General features: G+C 35.3%; 2 protein-coding genes across 3 annotated transcripts in view; both read left to right on the top strand.

Moving 5' to 3' along the window:
- The window catches only part of LOC133534609 (uncharacterized), a 201,521-nt gene that overhangs the window by 80,872 nt on the left and 104,324 nt on the right, over nt 1-16,325 (top strand). The window lies entirely within an intron of this gene.
- On the top strand, nt 482-14,472 carry LOC133534608 (tubulin-specific chaperone C). Of its 2 annotated transcripts, none has more exons than XM_061873806.1 (2): nt 482-614; nt 12,980-14,472. In XM_061873806.1, the coding sequence occupies exon 2, from the start codon at nt 13,108-13,110 to the stop codon at nt 14,101-14,103; it is 996 nt and encodes a 331-aa protein (XP_061729790.1). In that variant the 5' UTR covers nt 482-614; nt 12,980-13,107; the 3' UTR covers nt 14,104-14,472. The 2 variants fall into 2 exon arrangements, with proteins under 2 accessions (XP_061729790.1, XP_061729789.1); XM_061873805.1 differs by having other exon boundaries at nt 580-721.

Here is a 16,325-nt window from a genome sequence, read left to right as displayed (position 1 = left end):
ACACATTCACGGCCTGACAAAAAACGGCGCACTACCCCAGAACCGGTGGTCTATAGATGCGTACAAAACAACCTACCCAGGGGGTTTGTCTGGCATCTGAACAAAGTTCACGAGCGCCCACTAGGTGGGTTCCTGGCAGTGAATGTGTTAACCGGGATTACTTTATATATTTTCATTTGTTATTCATATATAGATTGTGTCATTCACGAAGATGCATGCCTTGACTTGTAATTGCATCAAAGGTTAGATTTGTCAAATCTTGTCTGGGATGACACAAACTACATGTCATTTAAGTATATTGTCTACAATTGTCTTTTACCCAGGATGAAAGAGCCTAACTTACTGGGTTCAGTAGGTTTATGATTCCATTATTCATATCTTTAGACATACAGTGACAAACAGCAGAAATCAGTATGCTTGTATTCTTATAGTATTGCAAATAATGTTTCTGATTAACCAACCAATGTAATCTTTTACTCAGATTTTCGTTTGTACATGCACAAAAACTGCAACTGGGTTCTGGAAGGCTATTACCAACTGGGTGAACGGATTGCCGACCACAAGACTAGAGAGCTTGACTACAAAGTGTGGACTAACGAGGGCAAGATCTAGCGGTGAGATGGACATTGCTATTAGGGCCTCCTTCTGGGTGGTTACGTTCGGAGGGCTTGGCTATGCCATGTACAAACTGGCCAAACCTAATGAAGAACTGCTGAAGAAGGTCATTATATTATTATTATTGGCTGTTTGTGATGTTTATTTCATGTAGCTTTCAAAATTTATAGACATACTCATTCTTCATATACTTTATTTAATTAACATTGAAACTGTTACTTGAATCCTATTATCACTGCATATATTGTGTATAAGGGAAGAAAAAATCCTAGCAGGAGAAGTTTGTCAAAATCAATTTCACACTGGACTGATGTAAAGAAAATAATTATGATTACATAATCAAACTTCTACTTCTCTAATTTTATTCCTTATAACAATGAAATTATCTTTGAACAAAACTGAGTCAGTTTTGACAAAGTAAATTTAAGATTTTAGGAACAACTTACATTTCACCAAAGTTTTTAACAAGTACCAAATATTTTCTTACAAAAAGAGAGAATGGTTTTAAGATTTTTAAGTACCCTTTAAAATACAGAGTAGGATTTCCCCTTCATTGTCCCAGTGAAAAAAAAAACTACAATCTGAGCAAAGTTCACAAATTATTCCACTAAAAAGCAATTAATTTAATTCCATTACACTTCATTTATACTGTCTAAATATTTTTATTCTAACTTCTGTATAAAGATGTAATAAAATTATATAGTACCAAATAAGACACCTTGAAGTTGGTGCTTTGCTTATCATTAAAACAAGTGTGATCATTATATCAATTTTAGAATTTATTTTTAATATTCCATACCGCAAAAAGAAACAATGGAACCCTCGTAGGATCACTTCAATGTCGTATCTGTCTGAACATCTGTCATACCCAATTTGCTCTGAAACTACTGGACATTCATACTGTATTGACAAGTAGCTTCTTAGGAAGTAAATCAGAATAGTAAAATCCAAAGTTTTGCAAGTATGAGGGCTGCCTTTTAAGTTCTGTCATTTCGTAAAACTAAAGATAATATAAGTGTTAATTGGTATTTATTGTTTTTCAAAGTAATCACCGTGATACGTAGGCATAAAGTCCGGCATCTGTACTTATTTTTATTGTGCAATAAAGTTTAAATAATAATAATACGTAATACACTTTTTCATTCGATCGAACCAGTTTTCGAAACACTTATTAAAGTCCGAAGTCGGGGTCTCCAAAATGGCGGTTTTTCAGGCGTACGGTACCGTTGACCACGAAGTCGTTGCTTGATTTTTGGAAAAGTGAAGAAGTCATTGGGGCTTAAGTCTGGACTGTACGGCTGGTGTTCCAGATTTTCGACGATTTGCTCTTTTATAAACTCAATTGTCTGCCTAGCGGTGTGCGAGCTCGCATTGTCGTGGTGCAGTACTATACGACGTCTGGGGTTGTTTTTTCGGAACTCACTGATAACAGTCAGCTTTGACCGTTTTACGATTCTCACGGTGGTGGCAACGTGGCCACTTTACGCTACAAACGTGGCGACCATTTTTTTCGAAGTGCTCCGTGAGCGACTGAGCGTTTTATTTTGGTCGGTTTTGGCTCATTTTGGAACTCCCAAACTGTCGACTGCTGTTTAGGGTCCGGATCGTAGGCATATATCCAAGCCTCGTCACTACTAATAATGTCGTAAACGTTTTAAGAGCATTGACATATATATCTAAGGACGTTCCTTACGGGCACTAACAAAGGCGCTAGTTCAGTGGTGTCACTCTCGAATTCGAGCCAATCGTGCAGTCTAACGGAACTAATTGCGACCAATCGCGCGCGTAGTGCGGACTCATCAACCAATCGCGTTGCGGCGTTAGACTGCACGATTGGCTCGAATTCGTGTGCTTGACACCTAGGGATTGCAATCCGGTCCGGCGGATCCGGTAATCCGGCCGGATCCGGTAAAATAAAAAAACGCTTAAATACAGCACGCGCTGTGCATTTTAGATGAGGAGGCGACGGGTGAGAAGTATGAAGTTAAACAGAACAAAAAACGAATGAAAAGTTTGAATTTAGTAAGATATTTTTATATATTTATTATGACGATAAATGGGAACAGAATATGATTTCTTCTTCTTTCGTGTTGGTGGCACGATATGACGATTACATAAATACTGTAATAGAAGGAAAAATTAAAGGATGCAGATGCCATGGAAGGCATTTGTAATTTATGCTAAAGAGAAAGTTAATGTTGTGTCATAATGTTGTGATAGGGGATTTATAATAGTAAACAAACGAGCAGGATTAAGTCGGCCGTACTCTACCGACTAGAGTTGGACTCATCAATATGTGTGAATTAATATATGATATATTTAGTTTACTCTGATTATATATATAATTAAGATAAAATATTGATTCTTTACAATCTCATTCTATTTTATGCAATTTCCTTTATCTCCTGGTACATGCTACTCTACGTGTAGCCAATTATTTATTTCATCCAAGTAACTTTTCTTAGGGAGTCTTTCCGCGATGGTTTTCAATCCTACACTCTATTATTTTTCGCATGAGATCGTCGTGTCGTGTTTTGTTCCCTATAATTTGACCAATATACTTTCCTGTAAATTAAAAAAAAAACATTTTTTTTTATAGTCTGCTACATTCTCGGACAAAAAATGAAAGCAAGATGATACTGGAGCACATTTAATATAATTTTGGTTAAAAGTAAAATATCTTCTTTTCTTACTAGAATGGATGTTAACGTTACAAAGAATTCAATCAAAGAACAGTAACAAAAACATGTCCTTTCAAGGAGTTCCAATTCCCACCCCACATCCCATCATCGGGCTTGGAAACTAATCAAATTTATAATTGTAATCGAAAATTTGAGCACTTCTGAATGGTTAAATATAATAAATGACCGATTTTATATTTTGTAATTAAACTGATATACTTAGACATTGTAACACTTTTTAGTCTTTTTACTACCAAGTTCTATTTTATTGTTAAGAAGTTATTTATTAACTTCAAATTATAGATTTAGGAATACGTATTACGCAAAAAACTAGAAAAATATGTCATTTAATTAACTTTAATATCCCTATACCAAACCGGATCCGGTCCGGCCGGATCCGGCCGGATTGAAAATCAATCCGGTTTACAATCCCTATTGACACCGCTGTTCTGGTCCCATTCTTATATCCGTAAGGCCCGTCCTTAGATATATATTATGTCAATGGTTTAGAGTTTCCTCGGTTGAATTTTCGTAGAGTTATGCGACACCATGTAATGCGAGCCGGTTTTTGGTCTTCACTGAGTAAATGTGGTATCCAGCGTGAGATCAATTTTTTTACGCCTAAGTGGTCATGCAATAGTAGTTTATGTGACTGCTACATAATAGAAGGCATTAAAATACACGAGTGTGCGTCTAAGAAACGAACGAAGTGAGTTTCTTAATAGGATCACACGAGTATTTTAATGCCTAATTATGTACAGTTACATACACTATTTTATCTACACACATATTATAAACTTTCTATATCATAGAATTGCTATAGTTACTTTAAAAACCACAAAACATATTCATTATATACTTAAAACTAATTAAAAGATAAACTGTACGTCAAATGGCGGTAAATTAAAACTTTTTTCACGCATGTCACGCATTTGTAGTTTTTTGTTTAAATTCAGAGACAAACTAGAGTCGGGGGCCTATTTCCGTATCATTCAATACTACGGAAGGCGGAGGTGAGGAAATAAATCTCCATGTACCAAAAAGTATCATCAAAAAACCTTAAATAGGTGGCGCTACAATACCTAGAATACTTGAACAAAAAAATCAAATCATAGACAGCGCACTTCACTCCGTCAAAAGCGCCTAGGTTCTTAGCTACTCTAGCGCTACTCTGGAGAGATTTGGAACTATTATTTATAGATAACAGCTGGACACTTTTGCAATAGTTCTACCATAAGAGATGTCACTCCTCTTATTTCCACACTCCATAATTCGACACAAACTAACATGAGAGATATGTTAAAATTGTATGCAATTGACATTTCATTTCGAACAAAAAAGGCATCTCGACTGATATAGATATCTCGTGTAGCACTCACATAAAGTACTATAGAACACTGGTTCCAATCTCGAGTCCTTCTTTTATTTTTGAGTTCTTAATTTTAAATATTTTACGATGATACTAGTTTTCGCGGGGGGCGGTTTGCAAACGACAGAACTTAAAAGGCAGCCCTCGTATGCCATTGCCATCACTTATCAAGAGAAATTTGAGAATCGCAACTAAGTATGGGTATATAACTTTTTATAATTTTTAGATAATAGTTTCAAAGTTATTTAAAGAAATATGTCATAAAATTGACCATTGATTTGTCAATTGTTTTAATTAGTCATTAACAGGTGTACTGGCTTTTAGTTGATTTATTTATGATAGTGAATAGAGTTTTTGTATAAAATGAGTAGCATGCTTGACATGGTAAGTTCTAAAACATTTTTGGGATGATTGTTGACATTAACAACTAACGAGTATCCTCACTCAGTTGTTATCAGTAATAACCACTGAGAATTTGGTTCTCACCTGTTCAAACTGGTAACAACAGAAAAAAAACACAGTAGGTACCAAAATCTTGGTTCGTGGTCATTTTGTTTAAATGTTTACCACCAAAATTTCAGACAGTGCAAGTGTTATTTTAAATGTAAAACTTCTATGAAATTATGACATTTAGTTAACGATTGCACAGGCTGGGCTATCAAAATGGCTGCCAACGTAGCTTGGTCTGATAACTTATATATTTGGAAAGCTAACAAAATTTACCGTTTATTTTGTAATAACGTTAATTGCGGTAAACTTATAATGTAATGAGTTAAAAGCATATTTTTTCAGTACTTATGCCATCCATGCATGGTAAAAAATCATATATTTTCAAATATTTTGTTAAGGACTACAGTCATGATTACGGTTATTAAGAAATAATAATAGTAAGTTTAATGTTCTATCAAAAAACACATCACACGAATTGATCTGTAGAATGGAACACTAGAAATAACGGAATGTCGACGACGGTCGGCCGCCATTTATGTGACGGTGCGTAGCGACCAATGCTGAATAAAATTCATCGTTACTTGGTTATGTAAAAGTATACAACAATAAAACTTATATATTTAGAAAGATAATAAAATAAAATTTACAGTATATTTTGTAATAACATTAATTGCGGTAAACTTATAAATTAATGAGTTAGAAGCATGTTTTTTCAGTACTTATGCCATCCATGCATGGTAAAAAAGCATATATTTTCAAATATTTTGTAAACAACTACAGTTATTGTTGGAAATAGGCCACAAACATAAGCGCCTGCAGTTTTACTACATGCAACGCGACGCAGCGCGTGAGAGTAAATCTCGACTTTTAGGTACATCTACTTGCCATATATACGCGGCTAGCAACGTTCCATGTTAATCTTGTTTTAAAGTTTTTTAATATATTCTTTTTGTTTTTCCCTCAAAACTCGTATTATTTCATCAGGTTATGGGCCGCCCCATGCCTACATAGAATAACAATTGAAAGTCAAAGTGTTTTTAAAGTGAAATAGTTAAAGTAAAATTTCAAGTCATTCTAACCTAAAACGGGCACCAAGTAGGATTCTTTTTCAGTTTAATATCAAGTGTAATACATTATAATGACGTCTAATAATGGATTATTGAGCATTGAAAAATTGTCTGGAAGAGAAAATTACGCCACTTGGAGTTTTGCAGTAAAAGCCTATTTGCAGTTGGAAGATTTATGGGAATGCATCGAACCAGAATCCGGCAAGTCAGTCGACGCTAAAAAGGATATTAAAGCTAAGTCAAAACTTATTTTACTTATTGACCCCATAATATATGTGCATGTTAGAGAGGCACAAACATCCAAAGAGGTGTGGGAAAACTTAATGCGAGCGTTTGAGGACTCGGGCTTGACTCGGAAAGTGGGCTTGCTAAAAGATTTAATAAATACTACGCTAGAAACAAGTGCAAGTATAGAAGATTACGTAAATAAAATAATGCCATCTGCACATCGTTTAAGAAATATTGGATTTAAAGTAGACGATGAATGGCTGGGAACGTTAATGCTAGCGGGATTGCCAGACGTATATAAACCCATGATTATGGCTATTGAGAGTTCCGGAGTAAAAATCTGTGCCGATTCCATTAAAACAAAATTGTTACAGGAAGTAAAAACTGTGGAAACAACTGCATTTTACTCAAACTCCAGAAGGCAAGACAATAAAAAGTCTGATAAAGGGCAAGGGCAAAGTAAATCAAAAGGACCAAGATGTTTTTTTTGCAACAAATATGGACATTTAAGCAAAAACTGTTGGCATAAGAAAAATAAATTAGATAATAAAGATAATGGTTTTATTGCAGCTTTTTCAGCCACCAGTGCCACCACACATAATGACTCGCTGAACTGGTACGTAGATTCGGGCGCGTCGAGGCACATGACCTTACACAGAGAATGGCTTGAGGACGAAAGGGCACCACCTGTAACAAGCATCAGAATTGCTGACAATAACATACTCAAAGTACAGAGTTGCGGAGATGTAACAATCAAAGTACCTGACACACAAGGAAACATAAGTAAAATACAGGTAAGAAATGTCCTCTATGTACCTGATATAGGCACTAATCTTATATCTGTCAGTAAGACGATTAAAAGTGGCTGTAAAATTGAATTTGATGAAATTGGCTGCCAAATAATCAATAAACAAACTGGTTTAAAAGTAGCAGATGCCATTGAGATTAATGATATGTATAAGTTAAATACAATAAAAGAAAAAGTTCATGCCATGCCTGCCGCGGTTGCTGATGATGACAATTTTGTTTGGCATCAAAGAATGGGTCACTTAAACTTCAAAGATATGGAAAAAGTTCCAAATTGTACTACCGGTGTAAAATTGTCTCCGTGTAAAGAAAATATAACATGTATAAGTTGTATTGAAGGAAAGCAGACTAGACAGCCATTTCCAGGTGAAGGCTCCCGAGCAACTGAGTTGCTAGAAGTCATCCACTCCGATGTATGTGGACCGATGCAAACTGCATCACTTGGAGGTGCCAGGTATTTTGTCACTTTCATAGACGATTTTTCACGTAAAGTATATGTATTTACCATGAAGAGTAAAGCTGAAGTTTTTGATAAATTTGTTGAATATAAAGCAAGAGTTGAAAATGAACTTAATAAGAAAATTAAAACTCTAAGGACAGATAATGGCAAAGAATACGTAAATAAATTTTTTGACAATTATCTCAAGAAATTTGGCATATTGCACCAAACTACAAATCCATATACGCCGGAACAAAATGGATTATGCGAAAGGATGAATAGAACTCTTGTTGAAAGATCTAAATGTATGGTACTAAATGCTCAATTACAGAACAACTTCTGGGGCGAAGCAGTGGTCACGGCAGCGCACATTATAAATCGTTCGCCGACGAGAGCCCTTTCCTACGTCACTCCAGAAGAGGTTTGGACAGGCAAGAAACCAGATTTAAGCTACATGAAGATCTTTGGGTGCAAAGCGATGGTTCACATACCTAAAGAACGCCGCCAAAAGCTGGATCCAAAATCCCGTGAGTTGATTTTTGTCGGTTATAGTGACTCCGTAAAGGGCTACCGTTTCATAGACCCTAAAAATAAGCAAACTATAACAAGTAGAGATGTAGTATTTCTCGAGGCCACTGTAAAAAGAAATATAATTAATAATGAGTCTGCTCCTGAAAAAGAAAAAGTAATTAGTAATGAAAGGAAAGATAGTACACATGAAGGAAATGTACATGATGATACATCTGCACCTGAAAAAGAAAAAAAAATTAGTGATCAAAGAAATGATGTTACACAGGAAATGAGTAAGAAAAAATTGTCTCACAAAAGGGAAGAATTAAACTTACCAAAGCCTAAAACAGTTTACTTACCTTTACCTGAAGAGAGAGAAGAGGATGATGATAATAATAGCGTTGGAACTGATGAACTGAATAGTACATTTATAAATATTGATTCGTCATCGTCACCTACATCAGTTTATTCAGATCCTAATGATGAGTCTTATATTCCTGAAGAGAGTATTGAAATTCCACAATTAGATAGGAATCTTCGACCGCGACGTCGAGAAGAAATATATGAAGCTGATCCTCCACAAGATGATGCATCCTTTATGTGCATGAACAATGAATCTGCAATGAGTATTTTAGATAAGGATCCGCAAAGTCTTTCTGAAGCGCTACAGAGTAATAAGGCAGAACAATGGATACATGCTATGAAAGAAGAGCATAAATCACTGCTTGATAATAATACTTGGACATTAGTTGATTTGCCTAAAAATAAAAAAGTAATCCCCTGCAAGTGGGTTTATAAAACCAAAACAGATGAGATGGGAAATGTATCAAGATTGAAGGCACGATTGGTTGTAAAGGGCTATCAACAGAAAAAGGGCATAGATTATCATGAGATTTATGCACCTGTGGTACGTTACACTTCTATAAGATACGTAATTGGTTTGGCTGTAAAGTATAATTTAAAAATTCATCAAATGGATGCAGTTACTGCATTTTTGCAAGGAGATATTGAAGAAAACATTTACATGTCTCAGCCACCATACTTTGAAGAAGGCGACAAAGTCTGCTTACTCAAAAAATCCATTTATGGTCTTAAACAGGCCAGCAGACAATGGAACAAAAAGCTCAATGCAGCTTTATTAGAAATAGGAATGTCACGATCCAGAGTAGATCCTTGCATATATCATCGTATAGTCAATGAAAAAGATATATTGATTCTGACAGTTTATGTGGATGATTTACTATGTTTTTATAACAACGAAAAATCTGTCAAGATGATAAAGAAGAAACTGAGTACAAAGTTTCATATGAAGGATTTGGGTGAAGCTAAATGTTGTATTGGTTTTAGAATTACTCAAGAAAAATCATTGAATGAAATGTCTCTGGATCAAACTATGTATATAGAGAAGGTACTTACTCGTTTCAATATGAGTGACTGCAAACCAGTGCATACGCCGTGTGAAGCTAATCTGCAACTGAAAAAGGCTGAAAATGATGACGATGTCTTAAAAGATATCCCATACCAAGAGCTGATAGGGTGTCTCTTATACTTGTCGCAAGGTACCAGACCTGATATAGCCTACATTGTAAATCAATTAAGCCGATTTAACAATAAACCTACAGCACAGCACTGGATGGCAGCAAAAAGAGTTTTAAGATATCTGCGAGGTACACAAAATTTAAAACTTACCTTCAAGAAAAATAATGCCAATATAGTAGGCTACTGCGACGCAGATTGGGCGTCAGATACTGAAGACAGAAGATCCTGTTCTGGATATGTCTTCACTTTTCAGGGTGCCGCCATTAGTTGGTGCTCTAAAAGGCAACCTACAATAGCTCTCTCGAGCACTGAGGCGGAGTATATGTCACTAGCTACAGCAACACAAGAAGCCATCTGGCTCAAACAATTGGAAGAAGACTTTTGGCCCACCATGTCAGGTATACCAATTGTCATGTTTTGCGATAATCAGAGTGCTATTAGCATTTCAGGTGATGACATCTACCACGCCAGAAGCAAGCACATCGATATACGCTACCATTTTGTGAGGGAGCGTATTACCAACAAACAAATCTCCGTTCGCTACAAAAGCACTCAAGATATGTTGGCCGATGTACTGACAAAAGGGTTGCACCGGCCGAAGCATCAGACATTCTCAATGGCAATGGGTTTGTGCCCAGAGGAGGGTGTTGGAAATAGGCCACAAACATAAGCGCCTGCAGTTTTACTACATGCAACGCGACGCAGCGCGTGAGAGTAAATCTCGACTTTTAGGTACATCTACTTGCCATATATACGCGGCTAGCAACGTTCCATGTTAATCTTGTTTTAAAGTTTTTTAATATATTCTTTTTGTTTTTCCCTCAAAACTCGTATTATTTCATCAGTTATGACTGGGGTTATTAGAAAGCAATAATAGTACGTTTAATTATCTTTCAAACGACACCTCACACTAACCGATCGGTCCCATAGGACTCAAGATGTGAATAAATATCAATGGTATTCGGGCGCCATCTCTTCCCCCCCTTTTTTTCGACCCGTCCCCCTCTCCATGAACTAAAACCGGTCAATTCGTATTCTGGAGACAACGAGGAACATAAACATATCCATACCAGTTTTAGGTATTTAGAAGAGATGTCGACGACTTTTCTCAAAAAAGGCTCCAGACTAATAGATGGCGCTGTACACAACTATAATTAGTATAGGTATAGGGATTGCAAACTGGATTGATTTTCAATCCGGCCGGATCCGGTCGGATTTTGGCCATAATCCGGCTGGATCCGGCAGGACCGGATCCGGTTTGGTATAGGGATATTAAAGTTAATTAAATTACTTATTTTTCAAATTTTTTGCGTAATAGGTATTCCTAAATCTATAATTTGAAGTTAATCAATAACTCCTTACAATAAAATAGAACTTGGTAGTAAAAAGTGTCATAATATCAATATCACTTTAAAAACAAAATTTGAAATTGGTAATTTATCATATTTAACCATTCACAAGTACTCAAATTTTCGTTTACAATTATATATTTGATTAGTTTCCAAAGCCTGATGATAGGATGTGGGGTGGAGCTCCTTGAAAGGACAAGTTTTCGTAACTGTTCTTTGATTGAATTCTTTGTATTGACATCCATTCTAGCATAGAGAAATAAGAAGTACATAGAGTGCTCAGTCTATACATCAGTTTTGGTACCAAAACGCTTATTATATTCGTAGTCGACATCTACCTAATATTATAACCAGAGTAACCGGAACTATATTTTCAACTCCTACGCTTACTCTGGTTATAATATTAGATGAAAATCGTTGAGCATTAGACTTTTTGTTTGTCGTGATATTGTCGAGTAGCAGTACTGAGAGTTCCGCTACTTGACGCTAGATGTAGACTACGAAAATAATAGTATTTTTGGTAACAAAACCGTTGTATGGAGTGAGCACTCTTGGTCTTCTTAATTCTCTTTGATTCTAGTAACAAAAGAAGATATTTTACTTTTAACCAATTATGATATTAAATGCGCTCTAATATAAATGCGCGAGTATTATCTTGCTCTAATTTTTTGTCCGAGAAAGTAGTAGACTGTATGACTTAAAAAATTGTCCTTTTTTTAATTTATAGAAAAGTATATTGGTCAAATTATAGGGAACAAAACACGATACGACGATCACATGCGAAAAATAATAGAATGTAGGATTGAAAACCATCGCGGAAAGGGACTCCCTACGAAAAGTTACATAGATCAAAAATAAAGCATTGGCTAGACGTAGAGTAGCATGTATCAGGAGATGAAGGAAATTGCATAAGATTGGATGAAATTGTAAAGACAATAAATTCTCTCTTAAATTTGAATAGAAAAGAATCTATATTTTATCATATATATACATATATCGGAGAAAACTAAAAATTATCAATATTATCATATATTCATTCACACATATTGATGAGCCCAACTGTAGTCGGTTGAGTACCGCCGACTTAATCCTGCTCATTTGTTTACTTTTAATCTCCTATCCCAACATTATGACACAACATTAACCTTCTCTTTAGCATAAATTACAAATGCCTTCCATGGCATTTCCATCCTTACATTTTTCCTTCTATTACAGTATTTATGTAATCGTCGTATCGTGCCACCAACATGAACGAAGAAGAACTCCTCTTCTGTTCCCAGTCATCGTCATAATAAATATATTTTTATCTTACTAAATTTAAACTTTTTCATTAATTTTTTGTTCTGTTCAACTTCATACCTCGCATCCAGCGCCTTTTCCTCATCTGAAACGCACAGCGCGTGCTGTATTTAGGCGTTTTTTTATTTTACCGGATCCGGTCCGGATCCGGTAGCTCCTGAAAAGTGCCGGATCCGGCCGGATTACCGGATCCGCCGGACCGGATTGCAATCCCTATATAGGTACTTATGATGAACTCGCGCTTGACTAGTTTTTTTTTTAATAGGACTTATCAGCATTAATATCACTACTACTTATATTTGAAAAGTGAAATTTGAAATATAAACATTTTTTATCTGCCTTTAAGTCATATTTTGAAAAAATAGTCGGTTTTTACCAATTTGTGGATTCACAATGGTTGTAACAAAAATAATATAATTAAAACAGTTTCAGTTGAAAATTGCATACCATAACATGATAATTATATTCTATACTTAAAGAACTCCATGGCAAACATTTTCCTACTTTAAAAACGTGAGGGGCCAGTTAAAATATTTTTAACATGTCGGATTCCCATAGGAAGTTTGTATTAAAACAGGCTATCTATAGTTATGGCAATTTTTATACCTGTTTTTTTTTGTTAACAGTATGATCAAGAATCGAAGCACACTGACACAAGAAGATTAGCGAATCAAACCTTAGCTGTATTGAAGGACGCGACAGAACAAGATTCCGAGCTTAATAAGAAAATTGAAGACCTAATTAAGAAATAAAAATGAATGACAAGAACACAGTGTTAGAGAGACTAAGCAGAAGAGATGCACAAAGACTGCAAAAGCTTCACAAGGCACACAAAGCCAGAGAAGAAGTAGATGCCTGTAACGAAAATGAGGAATACTTCTCTGGAGCATTTAAAATAAAATCAGAGTACATTGAAGACTTGCTCTCCCAAGTACCCACATTAGAAATCAAAACTCTCCCATCTCACTTTGACAATATTAAAAAAGAAGTAAATGAGCTACAAAAGTATGTAATCACATCAGCTTTGTTCTTGAAGGAGTTTAACATGCGCAAATATTTAGGAATAGTTCAAAATCTACAAACAAAATGCTATGAGTTAGAAGATAGATATGTACCAAGGAAAAAATTTGGTTTTACTAGAAAGAAGTTGCCTAGATCAGATAATCAGAAGCAGAATTTAGCGGATGATCATGATGGAACAAGAAAGACAGACAGCAACAAATGGGACGAAAAACTTTTTGGATTTGATCTAAAGGAAAATGAAATATTGGCACTGCAAAACGATGAACTATTTCAAAGGGACGTGACATTACGCAATCTGAAAAATTGCACAGTTACTTTAAAGGGTGTCATGGGCACACTGCACATGAATAACCTGGATAACTGCGTTATTCTTTCTGGTCCCGTAACTTCCTCCGTTTTTTTAGAGAAATGTACAAACTGTAAGATTGTTGTGGCATGCCAGCAGTTGAGAATGCACACCTCAACAAAATGCGATATCTATTTGCATGTGACAAGTAAAGGTATTGTAGAAGACTGCACAGAGATTAGGACAGCACCATATAACTTGAAGTATGATGATTTAGAGGAGCATTTTAACATGTCATTGTTAGATAAGAAGAGCAATAATTGGAACTGTCTAGATGACTTCAACTGGCTCGCTCCTGATGTCCCTTCCCCTAATTGGTTTATTTTAGATGTTTCTGATCGAGTCAATGACTGGAGTGAATACTGGTCAAAAACTCCATGAAGACAATACAAGTTACAGAAAAAAATTGAATTAAATTTAATATTTGTACTAATCAGGACTCAGTCAAACATTCCGAATGGGAGTTGCAATAAAGCTTCACTAAAAAAAATCTAATAATTAATATTTTATTATCCTTAAAGAAATAATTCGGGTCTCAAGTCATTCAAAACTTTATTGAATTATTTATCCCTACAATACATGTTAAACCTTTAGTTTTATATGGAATAATTCATACTTAAGACTAATAGAATTGGAATTTGTAATAATAATTACTTAAAATCCTTGTTTAACTGCTTAGTTAATCTAACTTAATATAGGTAGCATTTGTTAGATTGGAAACCAATTTATGTAATAAAGCATTTTATCACATTATATTTTTCTTATTTTAATTAGTATCCAGTCAACGGCAACTGGCCCACTGACTTCATAGTAGATAAACAAAATAAGGTGTAAAGTAAGGGCGTGTAGAGTTAGAAGCTTGGCTCTACTGCCCGTGTAGCCAAAGTGCCAATCCTTAACGTTCCGTAGCGTAGCGTGTCATCACTCTACCACTCTTCTATACACTGCGACAGTCACAGTTGTGTTTCGTTCGCTACGGAGCGTTAACGATTGGCATGTTGGCTCCTCGGGCTGATAACTTTTTGACAGTGCCTAGATTTAAATCTATTTTTTTTTTAACAATGATGGCCTGGATAAATAGAAAATTACATATCTAGGGAACCATGGACTAGACCAATAGGGTTGTTTCCAATTTTTTGAAACGCTTGTGTTACGTTCTATATTAACTAAAAGTTGCCCTAAAATTCAACTTTTATACTAAAAAAGGCGTTAAATATGTTAAATTAACAAGATATATTTTGTCATATGCTTTCGCGCCCAAAACGCTCTTTGAAAATTGTGTAATGTCACAGTTTACGGTTTGACACATAACTACATACCATAGAAATAGGATAGTATAGAACGACTGTCAAACTTCGAAAGTGACCAAAAATGAAATGCAAGTGTGTGTGTAAATTGTCTATGTGCGAACAAAAATAGTGATGTCATGTTACAACATATTAATAATCTATCGATGTTTAACTGCTTTATCGACTACTTTTTCAAATGTGTTTGAAAAAGTTGAAAATGATAAAGTTGAAGTTGTTTGAAAATGTGTTCGCAAAGTGTTGACTTACCAAAGAAAATTTGTATTTCGCGCCTTTTCTTGCTGACAAGTTGGGTTGGGTGTGGTTAAAATGTAAGTACTGTGTTGGAAAGTGAAGTTTAAATTTATCGCTAAACATGTGCACCTTCAAAAAAGGTATTATAACAATCGTTATTATTTTAAGTCGGTTATCAAGGTAATATCTTAATGATATCTTGTGAACAACTAATTCCATACCTACTAATATACCGACAAGTTATCGATACAGTCATATGAACATTTTGTCAAGCCCTAGCGTAAAGTAACAGTTTAGGTTTTTACACAAAATATTCTAAATTATTGACTAATATGATGTAATATTAACACACAATCGAAGAAAAACTTATAATGAACTGTATAAATTGGTTTTTTACACTTTTTATGCTGTTAATTTCATGAAATATCGTTACGAAAATTTCGCTAGGAATATCATAATTACCTGTGAAATGAGTATTTTCCTGGGTTTTCTGGCCCTGACATACTACAACCCGGCACACAACATGACACCATCGTCACTAAATTACTTAATATATATTTTTCTTTTTGATTCTCTTATATTTTCACGTTAAAAAATACGGCAATATGATCTTGGCCGCCTCTGCCGCCTTCGTACTCAAAATTGGTTACGTTTTCTCATATGTAGTCTGCCTCTTTCGCACTTATGGCTTGTTCATATACGTCATGGCTTCCCTTTCGCACACTTCATCTGTCTGTCAAGCGAAGCGACTGACATGTCTCTGCTACATACACACGTAGAAAATACGAACTGTCAACTGACATTTGTCATTTGTTGTTGATCGCTTAACTGTCAACAGTGTCAATCCGAGAATGATCCAAGAGTTGTGACGTCATCAGAATCTTCAATGACGTTTCGAGTTTGGTCACGTGACGTGTGCCAAAAGATATTTTAAATTCATTATTTACAAAAATATGGTCATTACAGGTCCCCTAAAAGTAGTTTAACATGTTCTTATAATCCAAAAGAATTTATTGGGATACAATTCTGCCCTAAGATTTGTAGATGGAAAGAGCCCATTAC

This window comes from Cydia pomonella, chromosome 2 (assembly GCF_033807575.1).
Source record: "Cydia pomonella isolate Wapato2018A chromosome 2, ilCydPomo1, whole genome shotgun sequence".
NCBI classification, from domain to species: Eukaryota; Metazoa; Arthropoda; class Insecta; order Lepidoptera; family Tortricidae; genus Cydia; species Cydia pomonella.
The sequence above is the reverse complement of the archived record's forward strand: the minus strand, read 5'-3'. Positions and strand labels throughout refer to the sequence as shown.